This window comes from Periplaneta americana, chromosome 14 (assembly GCF_040183065.1).
Source record: "Periplaneta americana isolate PAMFEO1 chromosome 14, P.americana_PAMFEO1_priV1, whole genome shotgun sequence".
Classification (NCBI taxonomy): Eukaryota; Metazoa; Arthropoda; class Insecta; order Blattodea; family Blattidae; genus Periplaneta; species Periplaneta americana.
Window position 1 is genome coordinate 144,161,458 of NC_091130.1, and position 22,237 is coordinate 144,183,694.

Sequence of the window (22,237 nt, forward strand, 5' to 3'; positions counted from 1 at the left end):
TGTTTTCCATGTATTCCCATTGTTTTCCATGTATTCCCATTGTTTTCCATGTATTCCCATTGTTTTCCATGTATTCGCATTGTTTTCCATGTATTCCCATTGTTCTCTCTGTGTTTCTCTTGTTCTCCTTGTATTCGCCTTGATCTCCATGTATTCCCATTGTTTTCCATGTATTCCCATTGTTTTCCATGTATTCGCATTGTTTTCCATGTATTCCCATTGTTTTCCATGTATTCCCATTGTTTTCCATGTATTTCCATTGTTTTCCATGTATTCCCATTGTTCTCTCTGTGTTTCTCTTGTTCTCCTTGTATTCGCCTTGATCTCCATGTATTCCCATTGTTTTCCATGTATTCCCATTGTCTTCCATGTATTCGCATTGTTTTCCATGTATTCCCATTGTTTTCCATGTATTCCCATTGTTTTCCATGTATTCCCATTGTTTTCCATGTATTCCCATTGTTTTCCATGTATTCCCATTGTTCTCTCTGTGTTTCTCTTGTTCTCCTTGTATTCGCCTTGATCTCCATGTATTCCCATTGTTTTCCATTGTTTTCCATGTATTCCCATTGTTTTCCATGTATTCCCATTGTTTTCCATGTATTCACATTGTTCTCATGTATTCCCATTGTTTTCCATGTATTCTCATTGTTTTCCATGTATTCCCATTTTTCTCCTTGTATTTCCCCTGTTCTCATTATATTGCACTTGATCTTATTTTCCCTTGTTCTCCTTGTTTTCCCCTTATTCTTCTAGTGCATTCCTTGTTATCTTCGAATTCCCCTCGTTCTCGTTGTATTTTCCTTGTTCTCTGTGTATGTCCCTTTTCGTTTTCCGTTTATTCTCCTATACCTACACTTCTCACAGAAGCCAGTGAACCAAGGGAAAGTATTCCTTGTCTAATTAGTTTTTCTGGAGAAATACCTGCAAAAGTTGACGAGTCGGCAACTCGGATTCTACTTGATCGCCAAGTCACAACTTGACTGTCTCAACCATTTGAGACGGGGAAAGTTGAAGGAAAGTAGACTTGCTTCAAGCACTTGACTCCTGTAAACTATCCTCGTCTGAACCTGGCTTAAGGAAAACAGGTGAAGTCTCTTATACTTGTAAGATAAAAACAAGAGAGTTTCATGCTGCAGAAAAGTTTATTGCGTTACTTCATTTGAAAAATATTTTCTGAATGATACATGACAGCAGACAGGGTTTTCCAAAGTTAAACACTTGCGACACAGCGTCCTTCTCTTTCTGGTCAATGCACTGCTGTACTTGACCTAGTATGTTTTTCTTTGCTGTCTTTACGCATGATCTGAAGTCATTCGTGATTCCTGGAGCATTAGACCTGAACTGAGCCATCTCCGCTAAAATGGCAGCCATGAGCTTGTCCCTTCCATCGAAGACCTGGGCCCCAACTGCCTGCAAGCAAGTCGCCAGGGCGTCAGAGCCTGCGCTGTTCTTCTGACAGTCGCTGACATTTCCGAAGGCAACAGGCAGAAGACTCTGCGAAGCGGCTACCATTTGCTGGAGGTGTTGGTAGTACGGCGCCAAGGTTGTATTAGCATTAGAGACGCAGGCGTTGAATGCGTCAGCTGTAAATGTCAATTCAGTTAATATTAGTGTTGTGGGACTTAATCGATCAATTTCTGTTTCAAGATTAATCGATCAAAAATATTTAATCGAATAAACTAATCGATTAAAATTAATCGATTGTAGTTGATATTATTATTTTGTTAATACAAATTGATACTAAAAATATCGACAATATTTCTCTCTCGGAAATTGCTTAATTAAAAGCACAATATTCCTACTATTGCGGCTGGCATATTGAGAATGATTTCCAAAAGTTACAAGAAAAATAAATAATTCACTAACATTAAATTACTCCACCTAAGAACGTAAACCTTTATGTACTTCATTAAGCTGGTATTACTTACTTACTGGCTTTTAAGGAACCCGGAGGTTCATTGCCGCCCTCACATAAGCCCGCCATTGGTCCCTATCCTGAGCAAGATTAATCCAGTCTCTACCATCATATCCCACCTCCCTCAAATCCATTTTAATATTATCTTCCCACCTACGTCTCGGCCTCCCCAAAGGTCTTTTTCCCTCCGGCCTCCCAACTAACACTCTATATGCATTTCTGGAATCGCCCATACGTGCTACATGTCCAGCCCATCTCAAACGTCTGGATTTAATGTTCCTAATTATGTCAGGTGAAGAATACAATGCGTGCAGCTCTGCGTTGTGTAACTTTCTCCATTCTCCTGTAACTTCATCCCTCTTAGCCCCAAATATTTTCCTAAGAACCTTATTCTCAAACACCCTTAATCTCTGTTCCTCTCTCAAAGTGAGAGTCCAAGTTTCACAGCCATACAGAACAACCGGTAATATAACTGTTCTATAAATTCTAACTTTCAGATTTTTTGACAGCAGACTAGACGACAAAAGCTTCTCAACCGAATAATAACAGGCATTTCCCATATTTCTCCTGCGTTTAATTTCCTCCCGAGTATCATTTATATTTGTTACTGTTGCTCCAAGATATCATTAAGCTGGTATTAGACTATAAAAACCTCGAAATTCATGTCTCCCTTATATTTAAATAAATGAATCAATTAATTAGTAAACATAAAATAAATAAATACATTAGTGAGTACATAAATATATAAATATATTGAGTAAATACATAAGTAATTAAATTCAATATACGAATAAATTGAATAAATAAATGAATAAGTGAATAAATTGAATAAATAAGTGAATACATAATAAATAAGTGAATAAGTTGAATAAATAAATAAGTGAATAAATAATAAATAAATGAAGAAATAATAAATAAATGAAGAAATAATAAATAAATGAAGAAATAATAAATAAATGAAGAAATAATAAATACATGAAGAAATAATAAATACATGAAGAAATAATAAATACATGAAGAAATAATAAATACATGAAGAAATAGTAAATAAATGAATAAATAATAAATAGATGAATAAATAATAAATAAATGAATAAATAATAAATAAATGAATAAATTGAATAAATAAATAAGTGAATAAATAATAAGTGAATAAGTTGAATAAATAAATAAATAATAAATAAGTGAATAAGTTGAATAAATAAGTGAATAAATAATAAGTGAATAAGTTGAATAAATAAATAAATAAATAAATAAATGAGGTGACGAGTAAATGGGTAACAAATACTAAACTAGTAAATAAATGAATAATTGAATAAATAAATAAGTCTTTACGTACTATGTGTCTTTTGTTTCCCTATGTTTATTTTTTAATTAGTAGGTTATTTTACGACGCTGTATCAACATCTCAGGTTATTTAGCGTCTGAATGAAATGGTGATAATGTCGGTGAAATGAATCTGGGGTTCAGAATCGATAATTACCCAGCATTTGCTCATATTGGATTGAGGGGGAAACCGCGGAGAGAGCCTCAACCAGGTAACTTGCCCCGACCGGGATTCGAACCCGGGCCACCTGGTTTCCCAGCCAGACGTGCTAATCGTCACTCCACAGGTGTGGACTATTTTTTATTACCCTTTGCGTACCTCATGGTGTAACTCTAAAAACATTTTTCGAAACTAATGAGAAAAATGTCTTCATGCATTTATTTTAACTATAATTTATAAGTGAAAGTAAAAAAAGACTAATTTCATGAAAAATAACTCTATAGACTGCAAGTCTACTATTTGAGGTAAAGCTCCCTTTGAAGCAGACTTGAATAATTTCAAGAGAAAAATTGTTCCGAGGCCGGGTATCAATCCCGGGACCTCTGGTTGAACGTACCAGTGCTCTACCAACTGAGCTACCCAGGAACTCCACCCGACACAGTGTCAATTTTTCTTTTTATATCCGCACAACTCGAATGAGCTGACATGACGCCAGAGACCCACATCGAGTGCACACAAACTCTGTGTGACTTCGAATTGTGGTTTTCTGTTAACGTAACTACAGTAACGTAGACTAGTTTTTCAAGTAAAGCTTCCTGTGAAGTAGGCTTGAAAAATTGCAAGGGAAAAATGTTTTCCTTGAAATTATTCAACTCTATAGACTATCCGCTATAAATGCTTGCAGTTTTTTTGTTTGTTTTTTTTTTAAGAATTCCAGTAATAAATAATAATGAAAAAACTTAATCCGTGGCGCTACAGCCCATGAAGGGCCCAGACCGACCAGCCGGCTGCTGGCCTCACATCCACATTCCGAATCAGAGGTGGACGATCATCCAACCAGAATAGAGGTATCGTGTGGTTAGCACGATGTTCCTCCCCAGCCGTTATAGCTGGCTTTCGCAACCGGATTTCGCTACCTATCGTAGCTCCCCAAGTGCATCACGATGCTGGGTGGGCACCGGTCCCATAAACTGGTCGAAATTTCATGAGAAAATTTCTTCCCCCATGAGGACTCGAACCAGCGCGCATTCCGAAACGCGGGGCCGAGTAATAAATGAAAATATAAAATGATTTATATAGAAAAGAAGGTAGATAGGCTTTGATAGTGAAGGTTATTACGAAATAGATAATAATAATGTTTTATTTTCGCTGGCAGAGTTAAGGCCATAAGGCCTTCTCTTCCACTCAACCAGCCTTAATCAATACAATACATAAATTTAAATTACAAATATTTTCACTACACTTAAAAGGTTCTCCAGCAATAATCTTCACTACACATTTATTTAAATTTAGATAAATCTATAAGGTAAAGTAGTAACTTAATTTATGAGCTAATTTAATTCAATGAATTATAATTAATTTAATATTTGAGATAGCTAGTAAAATGATGAAAATTAATTTAATATAAGCTTACTAGGACTATGTTACAGGGAGAATATATATATTTCTATTTCTATAATGAGAATATTAATGTAATTGCCATTAGAGGTTTTGTAAATGTATTTAGAGAAATTAAAGATAATAATAATAAGAATGGACAGATGTTAGTTTCATTATAAGTAACAAATATTAATCAGCAATTCATCTGTTAAGTAAGAATTTATGTAATTTTGACCTAAATGAAGCTATTGTCCAACAACCCCTTATATCACTCGGAAGCGAGTTCCAATTTCTAGCAACTAAAACTGTATAGGATGAAGAATATAAAGATGTCTTGTGGTAGGGTATAATGAGTAAATTGTTATGCTGAGATCTTGTACTTAGCTGATGATATGCGGATAAATTTTGAAAACGAGAAGCCAAATATATTGGGGTAGCGGTGCGCAGAATTTGAAATAAGAGAACAAGAGAATGCAGGGCTCGTCGATCGCTTAGCCTTAGCCAAGACAGAGTTTGGAAAGACGGGGAAACATGATCATACTTACGAATATTACAAATATAACGGACGCACGCATTATGCACACGTTGTAGCCTGCTGCTCAAATTTGCATTTAGGTTACTTAATATAATATCGCAGTAGTCAAAGTGTGGCTTCACGAGTGTTTGTACAAGGATTAATTTTAATTTATCAGGAAGAAAGTGCTTCAGTCGCTTTAATGAGTGAATAATGGAAAATATTTTTTTGGAAGTGTGATTCACTTGTTCATTCCATTCCAGGTGACAATCCATATAAATACCAAGGTTCTTCACAGTCGTACTGTATGGAATAGTAGTATTATTTACAATTATCGGTGGCAAATTTTGTTTGTCACACTTCGATCTTTGATGTTCTATTAAGATTGCCTGCGATTTACTTGCATTTAAATTAAGTCCGTGCGTTTTCGACCATATGGATATAGAATTCAAGTCATCATTAACTTTAGTTATGGCGTCATTTATGTAGTTAGGTCGAGTATGCAGATAGATTTGTATGATGAGATAGTCTAAAGAAAATAATTTTGATGACTAATATAATGATAAATATTAAATCAATGTTGTAGAAGACGATGATGGGTGACATTAAAATGAGACGAAGAGGAAGAAGTAATGCGTTTTCTTTCTCTCATAGGAAGGACAGTAAAAATGAACGATATTTACTTCTAGCGTTGGAGACACATGAGGAGACGTCCACGGGTTTAGCTTGGTCCACCATTGCCTGCACGTCTCCATCTATGCTCTGGTTTTTCAACTCGTTCTGCAGAGACTGGATGAGATTCTGTCCGTCCTTTACTGCGTTGCCTGCCATTCGCTTGAAATTGTTTCCCAGCTTCTGTATCTTACCATTTGCGTGATCGACCATATCTTGATCAGAGGTGATAGCTTCTCCGGGAGCGTACCCAAACTGAGTGCCTGCGATATTCTGCAATGAACCACGTACCCAGTTATCAGTTTCAATGACAGCTAACTGAACAGAGTTAATGTAACAAAATATATACGGTAATGACATTATACCAAAATCAAATAAATAATTACAAATTAATATAGCTATCTCTTAATCAATTTTGAATTCTGGCATTTATTTTTACGTTCATAACGTCATAGGTTTGTTTGCCGAACCTAACCAGATATGATTTTACTGATTTAATAATCTGTAATACTTAGTATTTAAATTGTTTTAATTATGCCCGTTTTTAAAAACTTGTATTAGTTTGTCTCTTGAACAAGAAGACATTGAATGGGATTATTGTTAAATACAGTGAAACAGTTAAAAATCTTGGCATTTTTATGGATGGCGATCTAAATTGGAACAATCAAGTAACACACAATTGCAAAAAAATATTTTCTCAACTTCACTCCTTGTTTCATATGAAAGAATTTCTACCACTTAGTCTAAAAAATAATCTTATTCAGACGCTTGTAATGCCCCATTTTGATTATTGCGATTCCTTGCTAACTAATGTAAGTTCACTCTTAGCTGAGAGACTACAACGTGTTCATAATGTGTGCATACGATTCATCTGCAATACTCCAGTTACTTTCATGGGTGCGTCTGAAGGAACGAAGAACAATACATTCACTCTCTCTTCTATTTAGAATCATGCATACTTCTACTCCGAATTATCTGTTATCGGGCTTTCAATTTCTTACAACTTTTCGAAACCGGCATCAAGCACTTCTTTCTATCCCTCATCATAGAACGTCTTTATACTCATCTTCCTATACTGTAGAAATACCTCGCCTCTGGAATTCGTTACCTAATGACGTCAGGGACTGCCGGACTTTATCACAATTCAAAATTAAATTGGAAAATTTTGTCTTGTTTAATGCTTTTTAGGTAATGCTAGAAGTATTGATTTGTTTCTTACTCTAGATTAAAATCGCAAGTTTCTTGTTTATGTTAATTAGTTAGGATACAATTAATTATACTTAATCACTCATTTAAAGTTTTTGACTGCAACCTGTGTATATTTTTGTGTGACTTTACTTTGTTTATAGTGTTTTTATTCCTTTTTATTTCTGTTATTGTATTTGTATTTCTGGTGGTGTGAAAGAGATGGCCTTAACTACACCAGAATGAATGAATAAATAAATAAATAAATTAATTAATTGAATTTCCCTGTTAAGTCGACGAAGTTGATGTCATTGTGGCCTATTGGCCGTGGCCGTGTTTTCCCTAATCATTTGTGGATTTTCTCCTAACATATTCACGTCATCCGCATAGACAAGAAGCTGATGTAACCCGCTCAATTCCAAACCCTGTCTATTATCCTGAACTTTCCTAGATATTTAAAATATTTACAGGTACAAAAACAAAAGAAAACAGTGTTTTCATAGGTCCTGCCCCGTAGACCATATCGCGTGTGTAGAATCTTTTGATATCTATCAGTAAACCATAAACTACTGGTGTAATTCTGTTTTCATTGTCAGTTTTATAAGGAGCTTGTATTCATTTTTAACTTCTGTAATCTTATTATTGTTATTCATTAAATACTTTTCTGACTATCTCAGAAACGATTATTATTACTATTTTGATGGACATAATTGTGTTTATCATTCCCTTTAAAATGACGTGTTTGAAGATTGGTATTTTCAAAATTGTGTACATCTAAAATTATTCAAATTGGACTTGAAAGTTTAGAAATGAACACACTGTATATTAATTTTCATCTTTACTTATGGTGATCGCCAATTTTTTTTTTAGTTCGCCACAAAGTATACTTGAACTCGTCGGAATCTGAAGTAGGTCTCGAACCACTGATGTTAAGCTTACCTGGAAGAGGCAAATAGCCAGGAAGGCGATGATAGCAGCCGTGGAGGACATGGTGGAAGCGGGATATCCGTTGCTCTGTGTCTGTGATGTATCTCAGTCGTAGCATCACGGATTTATATACCACAGCGGAGACACGCACCCACCAGCGATCTGAGTAAACAGCGCTTAAATGTCGCTACTACATTACAGGGTCGCAATAACTCATACGAGGAGCACGTCAAAAATATTTACCAGCACATGTCTCTGCATACGATTACTCTCAATTAGAGAGTTGAATACAGGAAGTTGAGTATAGCTTCAGGATCATCTAGACCTATTTGAAACATATATTTGATTTTCAAAACTGGACAATAACAGTGGGTGATAAGAATAAAAATGAGTACATAGTATATACTAGATTTTATTTTAGTAAATGCTCTTGTTGGTAAGAATAACAACTTTTGAGTACCTACTCATTTTTGACTACATACACATAACTAGAGCCTGGATGTTTAGATATTTATAACAGTTAAAATACGTAGGAAGTAAAAACGTAAAAAAAAGGCACAATAATCTTTAAAAAAGGCACAAATTTTAAAAAGGCATAATATATTTCAGCAATAAATTTAAATTATATCAACATACCTCACATATTTACTTCGTAGGTGACACATGTTGACTTATAAAATACTTTTTTTTCGTGATTAAGGGGAGGCAGAGGTGAAATTTTCGAACAAAACTGAAGAAAAAATGAAAATTTGGTTTCTTCCATTTTTATTATCTTTATTTTGATATTCCGATGTTAGTTTTTGATTTTGTGCCCTTAAAAGTATGAAATTAAAACGAAGATAACTGTATTACTATATTTTTCCCATAATAAAGTAATACTTATCATTATTTACTCTAATGAAATTCTATCATAAAAATAGAATGAAATTTGTAGCTCAGCCACATGCTCAAAATACGAGACGAAATGAAATTCTTAAATTAGTTGAACCTAAATGTTTCACATCTGCTGCTTTACTACGCAGTACAAATTATGGTCCACGTCTATATAATTCGATAATAAAATTTCATCCAGAATTGACTACTTTAAGCAATGAAATTTTCAGATCCAGAATTAAAAAATTTATATGACAGACTTCCCTGTATATATATATTATGTACCATGTATTGTAAAACAAGTTTATTTCTATCCTAAGTGTATTTTTCTATTTTATCTCGGTTACTGTATCAACATGACCTGCACTAATTATACTACTAATAATAATTTAATATTAATCCATCAATCTAAACATCGTCTCTTTTTTCACTCAGTTATTACTAGTATTATTATTTACTAATTTTATTATCATCTTTATGTGAGCTTTTTTCTCAAGTATTTTGTCTACAAAGTATGTATATCTATGTAACGGAACTGTCCCCGAACACGAGCTTTGCTCTTTCGGGGTATTTTAATGTAACGTTTTTATGTATATGTTATTATTAAATAAATAAATAAATAAATTTATATACCTTCTCTGAACATATAAATAAAAATAAATATTGAAAATTTCTTACAATATGGTGCATGGAGCATTTTATATCAAACGATATAAAATTTTATAAAATTATTAATATTTACAGAGCTATTGTACTTAGAAAGTTGAAACTTGGTATGTCCATTACTAATAACATACGTAGTATCCATCATCAATTTCAAACAAATCGGATAAATTTTGTGGATTTTGAAATATTCACCTCTGCCTCCCCTTAACTGTCTTTCCACAAACCTTACATAACAAAACTGTTCCAACGGTTTAAAACACATGGACACCAAATTCATTAACGTAAGCATGAAGTTTACTTTTCAATGGTTTACTGAATTCAGGTATTCTACCTAACCGATCTTATACCTTCTATAACCCGACAATAACTGACTGTTCCTCACTCAAATTTCTTCCTCCTACAATAATAAACACGTGTAGCACAAAATTGTAACAGTAAGATTTGAAAATATGAAAGCAAATAATTGGAAATGCTACGTGACAACTTCTATGAGAACGAGCTTAATATTTGAAATTATATAAAGCTGATTGTTGGTATCGTGAAGACATGGCAATCTTATATTTGTAACTGTGGATTGTCGATCATTATTCATATTACTTACTTACTTACTGGCTTTTAAGGAACCCGTAGGTTCATTGCCGCCCTCACATAAGCCCGCCATTGGTCCCTATCCTGAGCAACATTAATCCAGTCTCTACCATCATATCCCACCTCCCTCAAATCCATTTTAATATTATCTTCCCATCTACGTCTCGGCCTCCCCAAAGGTCTTTTTCCCTCCGGCCTCCCAACTAACACTCTATATGCATTTCTGGATTCGCCCATACGTGCTACATGTCCTGCCCATCTCAAACGTCTGGAATTTATGTTCCTTATTATGTCAGGTGAAGTATACAATGCGTGCAGCTCTGCGTTGTGTAACTTTCTCCATTCTCCTGTAACTTCATCCCTCTTAGGCCCAAATATTTTCCTAAGAACCTTATTCTCAAACACCCTTAATCTCTGTTCCTCTCTCAAAGTGAGAGTCCAAGTTTCACAACCATACAGAAGAACCGGTAATATAACTGTTTTATAAATTCTAACTTTCAGACTTTTTGACAGAAGACTAGATGACAAAAGCTTCTCAACCGAATAATAACAGGCATTTCCCATATTTATTCTGAGTTTAATTTCCTCCCGAGTGTCATTTAGATTTGTTACTGTTGCTCCAAGATATTTGAATTTTTCCACCTCTTCGAAGGATAAATCTCCAATTTTTATAGTTCCATTTCGTACATTATTCATATTACACCAATAGTATTAAAGCACGATTATTAGCAGATTAAGAACCGAAATAAATTACTTTTATTTACTATTGTTAGTAAATATTTTAATTTCAAATTTTTAAATTTCATACACATTACAATTAATTAGAAAATTGCAAATAAACAAGAAATATTGCTTTAAAATGACAAACGAGGCATTTATTAGTAAGAAACGTCTTAAAAAGGCAAAATAAAAATTGGCCCTATCACTTTGATTTACTCCAAATCACATTTATATCTATGCAAATAATGATTTACTTCCACCCAGTAAAAAAAAGGCATTTTGTCAAACATCCGGCCTCTAGTTATGTCATGCAAGCATAGTAGATTATACTCAAGTGTTCATTTTATACAAAATATACAGTATATACTCATATTTGGTAAGAATAAAAGCTAGTATATTCTCATATTTATAAGTTCTTTCTCATGTTATTCTGAGTATAGTTTGTAGCAGGCTCAGTTCTGAGTATTAGTTGATTTGTGTTCAGTTTAAAGTTAAGTCTGAAAAAATGGCAGAATTTATGAACGATGTAGTGTCTCATGAAAAAATATAGAAAAATACGTGAACATGTGGATTCAAATAACTTCAAAAACCTTTAGCACTTCCAAAAGTGAATATAAATTGTTTAAACACGTATTTGTTCTTCATAAAAATAACTTGACCTATAAAAATATGAATGGCTATCAAATTATAAGCTTAGATTGTATTGTTATTTATAATTGAATCGGTCATTGCAAAAAGGTCATGAGTCAACTTTTTTACGAAAATGAGTTATGCAATGAACATTGTGATGTAGGGGTAGCCCGACCAGTCTATGTAAGAAGATCATGAATAAACTTTCAAACAGTGCTGAAATCGAAGCTTGAAATTTCCACTTCTTGCAGAGAGGTCACGGGTCTGGCTTTTTGGTTGGATGTGCAGTATTTCCATGTCATTTCCAGAAACTCAACACACTAGAACAATATAAAATATACAGACACACGAAAACACACCCCAACGATATTCTCAACACACAACTCAATTTCGAAACACATACACTCTTTGACTCTACACTACGAACGCACCCACATAGGAAACAAGAGGCGCCAAGACCAACAACGACCAGTTCCGAAGATGACCGAAAATAGGTCGAAACACTTTAACAAGATACGTCAATAATACACTCAGGGACAAAAAAAAAACCGGACACTTCTATATTTGCTTGTATTATGTTGCCAATTATTTAAAAATGAAACAAAACCCATTTAAACAAAATAATGTTCCATTTAGCACCTTATACGACAACATTTGAAAAAATAAATAAAAATCTCTGATGAGAAAATTTACAAAAAATTACAAAGGGCGTATAACTATGGCATCGTTTGGTCTAACTGTTTTTTTTTTCATTTTATCGTGCCTTAAACATTAAAAACTCTTTTCAGTAACGGGTATTACCCCCTCTGGCTTGAATAACTGCATCCATACGTCTTGGCATGCTCTCAATTTGGTTAGCAATGTCTTCTTGAGGAATAAGTTCCCATTCTTCGCCAAGTGCTCGCCTCAACTCTTGTAACGATTCTGGTCTCGGTCGTCTATTCTTAACACGCCGTCCCAGCATGTGCCACACGTGTTCAATTGGGTTCATGTCTGGACTCCTTGCTGACCATGGAAGAACATGGATTCCCACTTCTTGGAGATAATCTCCGACCGCATGGGCAATATGCAGCCGTGCATTATCATGCATTAAAACAAAATTATCGCCTACAAATTGGCCAAATGGCACAACATGATCAGCCAAACATTCATTTATATACCTATCAGCTGTTAGTCTTCCATTTTCAACAAAAACCAACTCTGTACGAGCATTCGTACATACTCCTGCCCAAACCATCACTCCACCACCTCCATACGGCACATTTTCGGAAATGCAACACTGTGAAAATCGTTCTCCCCTCCTCCAAACTCTTTCACGTCCATCAGGTGAGCACAGATTGAAACGGGACTCATCGGTGAACAGAACACAGCTCCACTGTCCATTTCTCCAATCACTGTGATCATTTGCAAAACGCAGTCGTTCAACTCGATGCATCCTGAGAAGTCTGGGACCAGTTGCAGGTCTACATGATATCAGTCCACTTGCTTTCAACCTCCTTCTAACTGTTTTGGCCGAAATTGGGCGTCCATGCATGTTAACAAATTGCTGGGCTACACTAGTAGCTGGCAGGTTGCGCTCCCTAAGAACTCTCAATACCATATACCTGTCTTCATTTGGATTTGTAGCTCTTGGACGATCCGAACCTGGTCTTCTGGTATATTCTAGGGTCTCTCTATACCGTTTTATGGCATCATGGGTTGTGCTTCTAGCCATATTCATAACATTTGCAATGTAACGTACACTGCGTCCATCATCGTAAAGGGCTACAGCTCGAGCCACATCTTCAGGTCGCATCCTGTTTTAAGACAAATGTTACAACCCCACTTAAACTCAGAAAATGTAAAAATAAAGAAATAACGAATGATAACGATAATGAAGCATAAAATGGTTGAGACAAAATTGTTATAGCTGAGACTCCGAAAGCAAAATTGGAATATTTGGTTGTAATGGGTTGCTTATAAAACAAAAAACAATGTATACACGTCTCCATAACAACAGATGGCTACCATAATATTGTATGAGAAGATAACGTTTTGCAAAATACCAGCAAATATTAAAGTGTCCGGTTTTTTTTTTGTCCCTGAGTGTATTTAACACAAAGTTCTTATCATACATATTCCGAAGTGATACAGTGTTAAACGTTGTGTAATCAAGATGTATAAAAAATATCATAAGCATGGGTCCTATTCTCAATATTTACAGAGTTAAGAAAAAACGTATTTTACAAACAACTTTAAATTAGTGTAACTCTGAAAATATTGAGAATAGAAACTATTATTATATTAAATTTTTTTTTGTTCGAAATGTCTTCAGAAATAACCTCCGTAAAGGACAGTAAATCCTTGTGAATCACTCTGTATAATATGAAAATAGTACGCATAAAAATGTTCTCATTCATGGTATATTGGTGCATTAAATAATTTATGTATTTAGAACATTTACTAAAAATATATCTTATTAATTGGTAAAATGTGAACGTTCATTGCAAAAAAGTCATGAATCACTGATTTTGAAAATCTGTTTTATGCCAAACAAAACATTTTTAATGAAAAATTTATAATGCAATATTTTCCTCGATAACGCTTTAATCATTGACAGTCGTATGAGAATTAAAAATTAGGTAGTTTATGCTGTAGGTAGTTTTTTCTTTCTCCTATAAAATTTCAGTTTCTTGACTCATGACCTTTCTGAAATGACCGATTCAATTAAAATTACAGTTTATTTTGTAACATATGAATTGTAAAATGAAATTACTTGTAACTTTAAAATTACCCACTCTTGTATATGTATGTACAGGGTGGAAGGTATCCTTTTACAATCCTTCTGGGATATATCTCGAATTATGACAAAGTCGAATGATATTTTGTTCCCTGAAGAGCGGTTTTTTGTTCCCTGAAGAGCGGTTTTCGAAAAAAAAAATTGGTCTTTTGTAATTTGAAATTATGATTAAGCTCAAAATTGGATTTTTATCTCTTGTAGGATGATAGAGTAAGCTATGTATGGCCATGTTACAGTGGTATTTGCATGGAAAATAACACAGATTTCGAATAAATCGCGTTAATAGTCTTGTACACATCGCATGGCAAAAGGGCTGTGAGAAGAGTTTTTTTACACATAATTTTTTCCCTTTATAATTTCTCGCTGTCAGATTAACAAAATCTACATCGACATCCTCCTTCAATATAATCCCTGTGCTTGATGCTGCGACATGTTCGAATTATAACAATGCTATCTTTAGTATAGAGAGATCTACCACCTAGTACAGACATTTTAATAAAATGAAGCCGACACAATATGAAATTTAACTTGTTTGTTAAAAATTGGATGGCTATGAAAAAATTACGTTGCAAAGATTTTATAAGGATGTTCATGAATATATTATATTAGAACGTAGTATAATATTAACAAATATACCGTAATATAATAATAATAATAATAATAATAATAGTTATAATTTGACATATTTATCTGTTACTGATATATCTGAAAATATTCAACACTTTAATGGAGCCTTAAGAACCATCAACCAGGTTTTCACAACCACGAAAACCCAAAAACATATCAGGTTAAAAGCATATAAAGGTCTAGCAAGACCTGTCCTCATTCATGTATGGTAGTGAGGCCTGGACTGTCCGAAACTCAGATGTTCAACGCCTAACAACTGCGGAAATGAGATTTCTAAGGAGGACTGTCAGCTACAGCTTGCTTGACCACAAAAGGAATGAACAGTTACAAAAGAATTGAAAATTACACCTATTTATGAATATCTCAACCACTATAGACAAAAATGGCTTAACCATGTCAATAGAATGGACCGTTCCAGAGTCCCAAGACAAATTCTCCGCTATATACCACATGGAAGACGATCTTTGGGACGCCCCCTGAAAAGATGGACGGAGACCCTAACAGGCCATTAGGCCTAATACCTGCAAGGACGATGATGATGATGATGATGATGATGATAATAGTAATAAAAATAGGTCTACACAAAATTTAGAAACCCGATAATGTAAATTGTAAACAATTTTAATAATGAATCCTTCTCTTCACTAAATTCTGCATATGCCACTGCTTTTAGGCGACTGTTTTCGTGGTAGACTGTGAATGATTCTCGTTTTGAGCATCTGTTGTAAAGTTTGGTTAGTGATAGTGTTTTATTTAGTTTTATGGCCTACTTAACATGATTTCACGTACTTATTTGTCTCAAGCTTGAAGTCCATGAAATAAGTTTAATAAATAATTAAAAGACATGAAACGGGTGAATGACTAAAATTTCTACGCATTCATACGTAAAATTTAATGGAAATTCGGAATATGTAGAGTAGTGGCAAAAAAAAAACCGGACCGACGGAATAATCAAAGTCCCCGAAATGAGCCACTGCGCATGCCACGCCCGCATTCACAAGATAGCGAGTAATCTATTGAAATTGTTGTAGTTTCGACTGCTGACGTAGCCCATTTCGAAAGCCATTAGAAAATAAGCTGGTAAAATTCATGTTCTGGGAATAATAAGTTAATTAAGTAGTAAAATATCGCTGCAATCGAAAAGTATTGGGAATAAATTAGAATAAAGAACAAAAAAAGTTTCCTTCCCAGGCAGGATTCGAACCACGAATGTATTAGTTACCAGTCTATCGTGCTGTCACTGTGAACAAGGCTCTGAAATCAGCTACAAGGGTCGGTCCGGTTTTTTTGCCGCTACTGTACATCTTAAAATAGAATGTTATTTAAAAAAATTAGAATTTACTGTCACACCCTGTATGACTATATAACTAATGTTTTTCGGACACTGGTATAATATTGTATGGTTTATCTTCAACAGTTTTTTTTTCATAAAACTTATTTTTGTAAAATTAAATTTTAAGTCATTAGTAATATTCCATACTTTTTAACACTATGTATATTCTTTTTAATTAAAAATTATATTGATAAAATTTTATTAAAATTTAATTAGGTGAATTCAGAATTTTCTTGTTCTTGTGCAAATACTAGTAAAATATCTCTGCGATGGAATCCCACGCGACAGATGCGGAACAATCCTTGATTGAACTGGTAAGCAACACCTGTACAACCAATAAATCATGCAACTTATCGAGTAATAACTCCAGCCCACTGGCTGCGTGTAGGTTTATTGACTCAGGTTGCAGTGGTTTCAGTTATTTGCATTTCATAGTTTTCTGCAAAAGCAGAAATATAAAAACACCGACAGTCACACATTCAGACACACATCACCTTCCAGAGAACGCAGGAAGAAACATTGAAACCATGGCAACCAAATTCATCATTTCTATTGCCCTATTGCAATTCGTAAGTATGAGATTTGGAGGAAATCAGTCTTGATGGAAAGGATCGTATCTAGAATATGGAATAAATATGATGTAAGGTTACGATTTATTAAACGTTTATGATTGCCAGTACTGTAAACTTTTCTAATTAAACACGTGTTTACTGCTTTGTAAAATTTTTATTATTAGAATTAGGCCTATTTCGTAAAACAATTTATAAGTTTGCAATTCTTCGCTCTTATATTACTAAAAATATTCTGCTATTAGTTTATTTAGGTTTGGTTTAATCTGTCATCCAGTATGGTATAATCGGATGCGGAGGAGAAACAAAATTTACACTTTCTCCGCTGATGTTGCTTCAAAAACGGATAATTAAGCCCTTTACTCCCACTGTTCCCAAATGGGAACATGCATTATTTACGGCGTAAATGATTTGAGAGGACCAATAATCGTCTTATTTTGTTTCTATGTGTCAATAAGTAGGAATATATAAGAAACACCAACATTTTTAATAAAAAATAATTTGGGCATAAATGGGTTAATATCAATTCTGAAATGTTTATATTCCAATCATTGAAAGTGTCTTGGGAACAAATGGGTTAAAATTTGCTTAAACAAGTAAATTGATTTAAAAAAAAATTCATTCATTCATTCCGAGTTTAATGTTTTCCAAATTGAACAACTATATAAATACAGTATATACCTTATTGAAGTATAATTACAAAAAATCGTCGAAAATATATAGAAGAACATCTTTATTCTAGCAGAATAGATTTCGTATGTCCTTCAGCTGGACCTAAATGTTATTCAACCACTAGTCTAAATCATAGCCAGAGTTATTCAACTCCATTTTGATAAAAAATCCTTACCTAGGTAATTTTGATTTTAATAAATTTAAGTACGAAATTAAGCAAATATTTTTAGTATCCACATCCCTTTTTCTTAATTTCAATATACTTATTCATTCCAACTTAAATTCTGTTCTTAACTTGATTCTCTAATTTTATCTATAGTACTATTTCATGAATAAAATAAAAATGTAAATAATATATCCCTAAATTTCGCTTACAAAATGTAAATAATTGTATATTTATGAATACTTAACCTAGTCACACATTGTGAAGTCGAAATAGATGAATAACGATTACTGCAATAAGAAAAATTAATGTTATTCAGTAATGCCAATTGAAAAAAGCGAAATACAGGTTTTTAAAATGTTAATTACATGTACTGCGCTTTTCTTTTGTTATTATAACAGAAATACGTCTTCATTGTCTGCTGAAATCATAATTTAATTTAAACATTTTTATAGTCTAATTAAAAATAACCTGATTAATACATTAATTAAATGAACAATATTGTTATGAAGGAGTGTCATTTTCTTTAGATACAATGGCAATGGAATTAGGAGATGAAGATGTAGATAGGGAAGTAAGATTTCGCTCTTTATTTGATACAATGGATTCATGCTCATTGATTTACGTGGAAACAGTTGGCGGTACTGACTAAACAAAAGAACGATCATGCATAAATTGATAGGTAAATTCCAGCTGCAGAAATTATCGCGATTTAGGATTGTGATTGGTTGAAGTTCAAAATTTCATTACACTTCATTGGCCGAAAATGGGATGACGTCATATAAAAGAAACGGTCTTCGTATTTATCTCTGTTTTGTAATAATTGTATTAGTTTTGTAATTTTATTGAATATCTGTTAAGGTTCTTTTAGTACAAAATAGTAACTTATAGGAACACGAGCTTGTTCATAGGGTATGTGCTACATCCATAACTCGGAAACCAATAAATATTTTGAGTAGCGACCACTTTTAAAAGTAATTTCCGTTGTTTCTCAACATTTCTATCGCTTTAATCACGCATTTAAGGTGAAAGGTAAAAAAAGTTTGCCGCTTACCAACTTTCGAAGGTGTAAAGGACTGTTCTGAATAGATCTCATCAAAGTTAGGATTTTTTCTTACTTTTCAAAAAAAAATCATTTCTATTTTTTCTCTATGCTTTCCTTAGACATTGTGCTATCAATTAAAAAAAAACTCACAGCGCGATTGATTGTCATAGGAACTAAGATATGATAAAAGTTTAACGGAGCTAGAAATATCGTATAATATAACCTTACGTAGAAGGAAAACTTGTACAGATCCCTTACGATTCTTTCCGAAGTTTCACGAACGTGAACGTACGTCACCAAATACGTAACTACTGACGTCAACATAGCGTTAACCGTTTAGCGAACCAAGAGATTGGGAAAACTCTCTATTATTGCGCGTTGAACAGTAACCGCTAGTGACAATGTTTGTCACTTGAAAAGTGATGTTATTTTATAAGAGCGTGGATAACTTGGAAGACTTTTAATTAATTTATGCTCGGTCATGCCGAAATGTAGTAATTATACACCTGGTAGCAGTCCTTTAATGCATGTCATTAAAGCATACCTACTCATTAAAGTTCAGGTGTTTTCAGCCAATATCAACTCAGCTTACAGGTGTTCAGCTAATAACGAGTCAGCTTTGTACCGTTATAAAACCGCAAGTATCGATTATTCTCGGATATGCAATCGAAACAGAATTAGCGAAAAGTCACTGATGCTGGAAATCCAATACTGTCGCAGAAGGCTATGTTCTGTTACTATAATAATTAGCGTTAATTGTAAATAATATTCAAATAAATCTGTCATCGCGTTTTTCAATGTCGAATTCAATAATCAAGGTTATACCAAGTTTAACGGGATTACACAAGGTCAATGACATTATTGTTCCTCGGAAAAAATCAATATTTTCGCGTTTGCGCACATCTCATAATTCACGACATAGAACAAGGTCACTTCCGATCTTGTCAGATACAAATAAAATATATACATCTGAATAATTTCAAGTTAGAAATATGGTCGAGCATAAAAAGTAGTATGAAACTCGCCTATAATGGTAATTAAGAAGCTCGTATGAAAATTATGAAACTCGCTTGCGCTCGTTTTATAAAAATCTTAACTCGCTTCTTAATTACTATCATTATAGGCTCGTTGCATAATGTACTATTATAATTTAGTTTTATTTCTGTCGCATATGTAAATAGGGAAACTTTGTGTCATTTACAGATACTTTTTATTTCATGCAATTCGGAAAATGTTGTATAGCAAGTTAAATAGCCTATTCTATTTAAGTAAATCGTTAACCTGTGCTAAAAATGTGCCTATATTCGTGGGACTCACTCGTTCTTGTACTCATATGCACGCCCACAGGGCCTGTCTTCTGCCACTCAGTTCGGATATGCCCCGGGCGAGCCTATCGCCTCCATTGACGACATGGTGCAACACGCATATGGCAAGATTTCCAAACTGGCCAACAACTTCAAACGAATGGCTGGCAATGCAAAACAAGATGCAAACAACTTGCTCCAGAGTATGAAGATTCAGAGTTCAGACCCTGAGGGACTACTGGCTCTTATTACCGAAACTAAAATGGCCATCGCTTTCAAGACTCCTGCAGCAGGCGTGGATGGATCGTCCTGCACAAACAAGAACGACCCCAAATACCAAACCATCCTCCAGGAAGCCGGTAATTTCCTCTGTGTTTAACATTATTGTCATTATTTTTGTCTGCCTGGATGGCGCAGTCGGTAGGGTGCGGGTTCGTTCACGGCCCAGATAGATGACATTTAAGTGTGTTTAAATGGAACAGGCTCATGTCAGTAGATTTAGTGGTATAAAAAGAACTTCTGCGGGACAAAATTTCGTCTTGTGAGGTACAGGGTCGGCAAAAAGTTTAAGGACACCCATTCAATTTTTTATTTTTATTTTAGTAGATTATTTTACGACGCTTTATCAACATCTTAGGCTATTTAGCGTCTGAATGAGATTAAGGTGATAATGCCGGTGAAATGAGTCCGGGGTCCAACACCGAAAGTTACCCAGCATTTGCTTATATTCGGTTGAGGGTAAACCTCGGAAAAAACCTCAACCAGGTAACTTGCCCCGAACGGGAATCGAACCCGGGCCACCTGGTTTCGCGGCTAGACGCGCTAACCGTTACTCCAGAGGTGTCACCCATTCAAAACAGTTAATGAGCTACAGGTCTTAAGTTTTATCCGAACGTACACATTTTACTGTTTGACCTGAAAGTACAGTAGAAAAACTACTTTTTAATAAAAACCAAGAATCTTCAGCGTTATCCAGTCAAACTTTGATATTATTTATAATTTAAGGCTCCCTTAAAAACGACTTTTATATAAAACAAAAAAAAAATTATAACTTGGAAACGGCTTGAACTAGGTTTCTTTCTGTAAACGGCCCCAGGGAAACTTTTATGGCCCTCGTAATTGAGCTCGAGTTCCCACTATCTGTACAAGCACTAGTTTTGACATTATTAAGATGATGGAAGAAATTTTATCTGCCCCCATGTGAGTATATCGATATGCACATTCAGTAAAAATGTCTACATTCTAGCTAAAAAAAATTGTGGATTTTAGAAATTTCAGTAGCTCATCGCCTTAAAAACTTGTGGTTTGTGTGTTAATGGGCCAGATTGATGGACATTTAAGAAATTATTCCCTGGTCATTTTGTACAAACTTTGTTTCTCCCGACGAACTAAAACCTCAATTGTTGGTTGTTAGGACCAGGAATCCAGGTATGCCTGCAGAACGCGTCTGCAGATCTGCAGCCGTACTACCAGACTCTCGACAATTTGGTCGCCTTGGCTCAAGAGCGATTGGGTGTTGCTGATGGCAACGTCACAGACTGTGTCAACACCAACCAGAACAACAGCGACGGCATGGCAGACTGTCTGAACACAGTGGGTGTGCAGGTCTTCGACGGAAGGGACAAGCTGATGGCCGCCATTCTGAGCGTGATGGCAGACTACAGGAGGCAGGTTCCATCACGGGTTGGTAACTTCACTGGGTGCACCAACAACGTTCAAGACAAAGCCATCAGCGAGTGTGTGGACATCATCGACACCACATGGCAGTGCTATCAAGCCTAGCCGTTCATCTTAAGCATTACCATGGCAACGTTTCTTCCTGTGTTTAATCAGTATAATATGTAGTGAAACTTGTATTAATAAAGGCATTCATCCATTTCAATGTGTCACTGACCTACTTCTTAGTTAAAAAAATCCTTTTAAAATAATATTTGAATTTGTACTTTGGTAATATCGGCATAGCTCAGGCGATAGAGCGCTTTCCTGTTGATCAGATGCTGTGTTCGAGCGTGGGTTCGATTTGCAGTTGACCTGATTACCTACATTGGTTTTTTCAGAAATTTCTCCAACTGTAAAGCAAATGACAGGTAATTCCTGGTGAATCTTCTGGATCATGTCGCTTTCACCAATTTAATCGACACCAAATTTATTTATTTATTATTTTGCTAATAATTTTAACATAAAAT

The 22,237-nt window shown here is 34.5% G+C and overlaps 2 protein-coding genes across 2 annotated transcripts; one reads left to right on the forward strand and one right to left on the reverse strand.

Moving 5' to 3' along the window:
• Nucleotides 1-1,126: 1,126 nt before the first annotated feature.
• On the reverse strand, nt 1,127-8,205 carry LOC138712978 (uncharacterized). The gene is made up of 3 exons (XM_069844659.1): nt 8,095-8,205; nt 5,982-6,243; nt 1,127-1,586 (listed from the first exon to the last, which is right to left on the reverse strand). The coding sequence occupies exons 1-3, from the start codon at nt 8,143-8,145 to the stop codon at nt 1,159-1,161; spliced, it is 741 nt and encodes a 246-aa protein (XP_069700760.1). The 5' UTR covers nt 8,146-8,205; the 3' UTR covers nt 1,127-1,158.
• An 8,598-nt stretch (nt 8,206-16,803) lies between these two features.
• Nucleotides 16,804-21,928, forward strand: LOC138712979 (uncharacterized). Its single transcript, XM_069844660.1, has 3 exons — nt 16,804-16,867; nt 20,095-20,410; nt 21,466-21,928. Exons 1-3 carry the CDS (start codon nt 16,826-16,828, stop codon nt 21,831-21,833), a joined length of 726 nt encoding a protein of 241 aa, XP_069700761.1. The 5' UTR covers nt 16,804-16,825; the 3' UTR covers nt 21,834-21,928.
• The last annotated feature ends 309 nt before the right edge of the window (nt 21,929-22,237 follow it).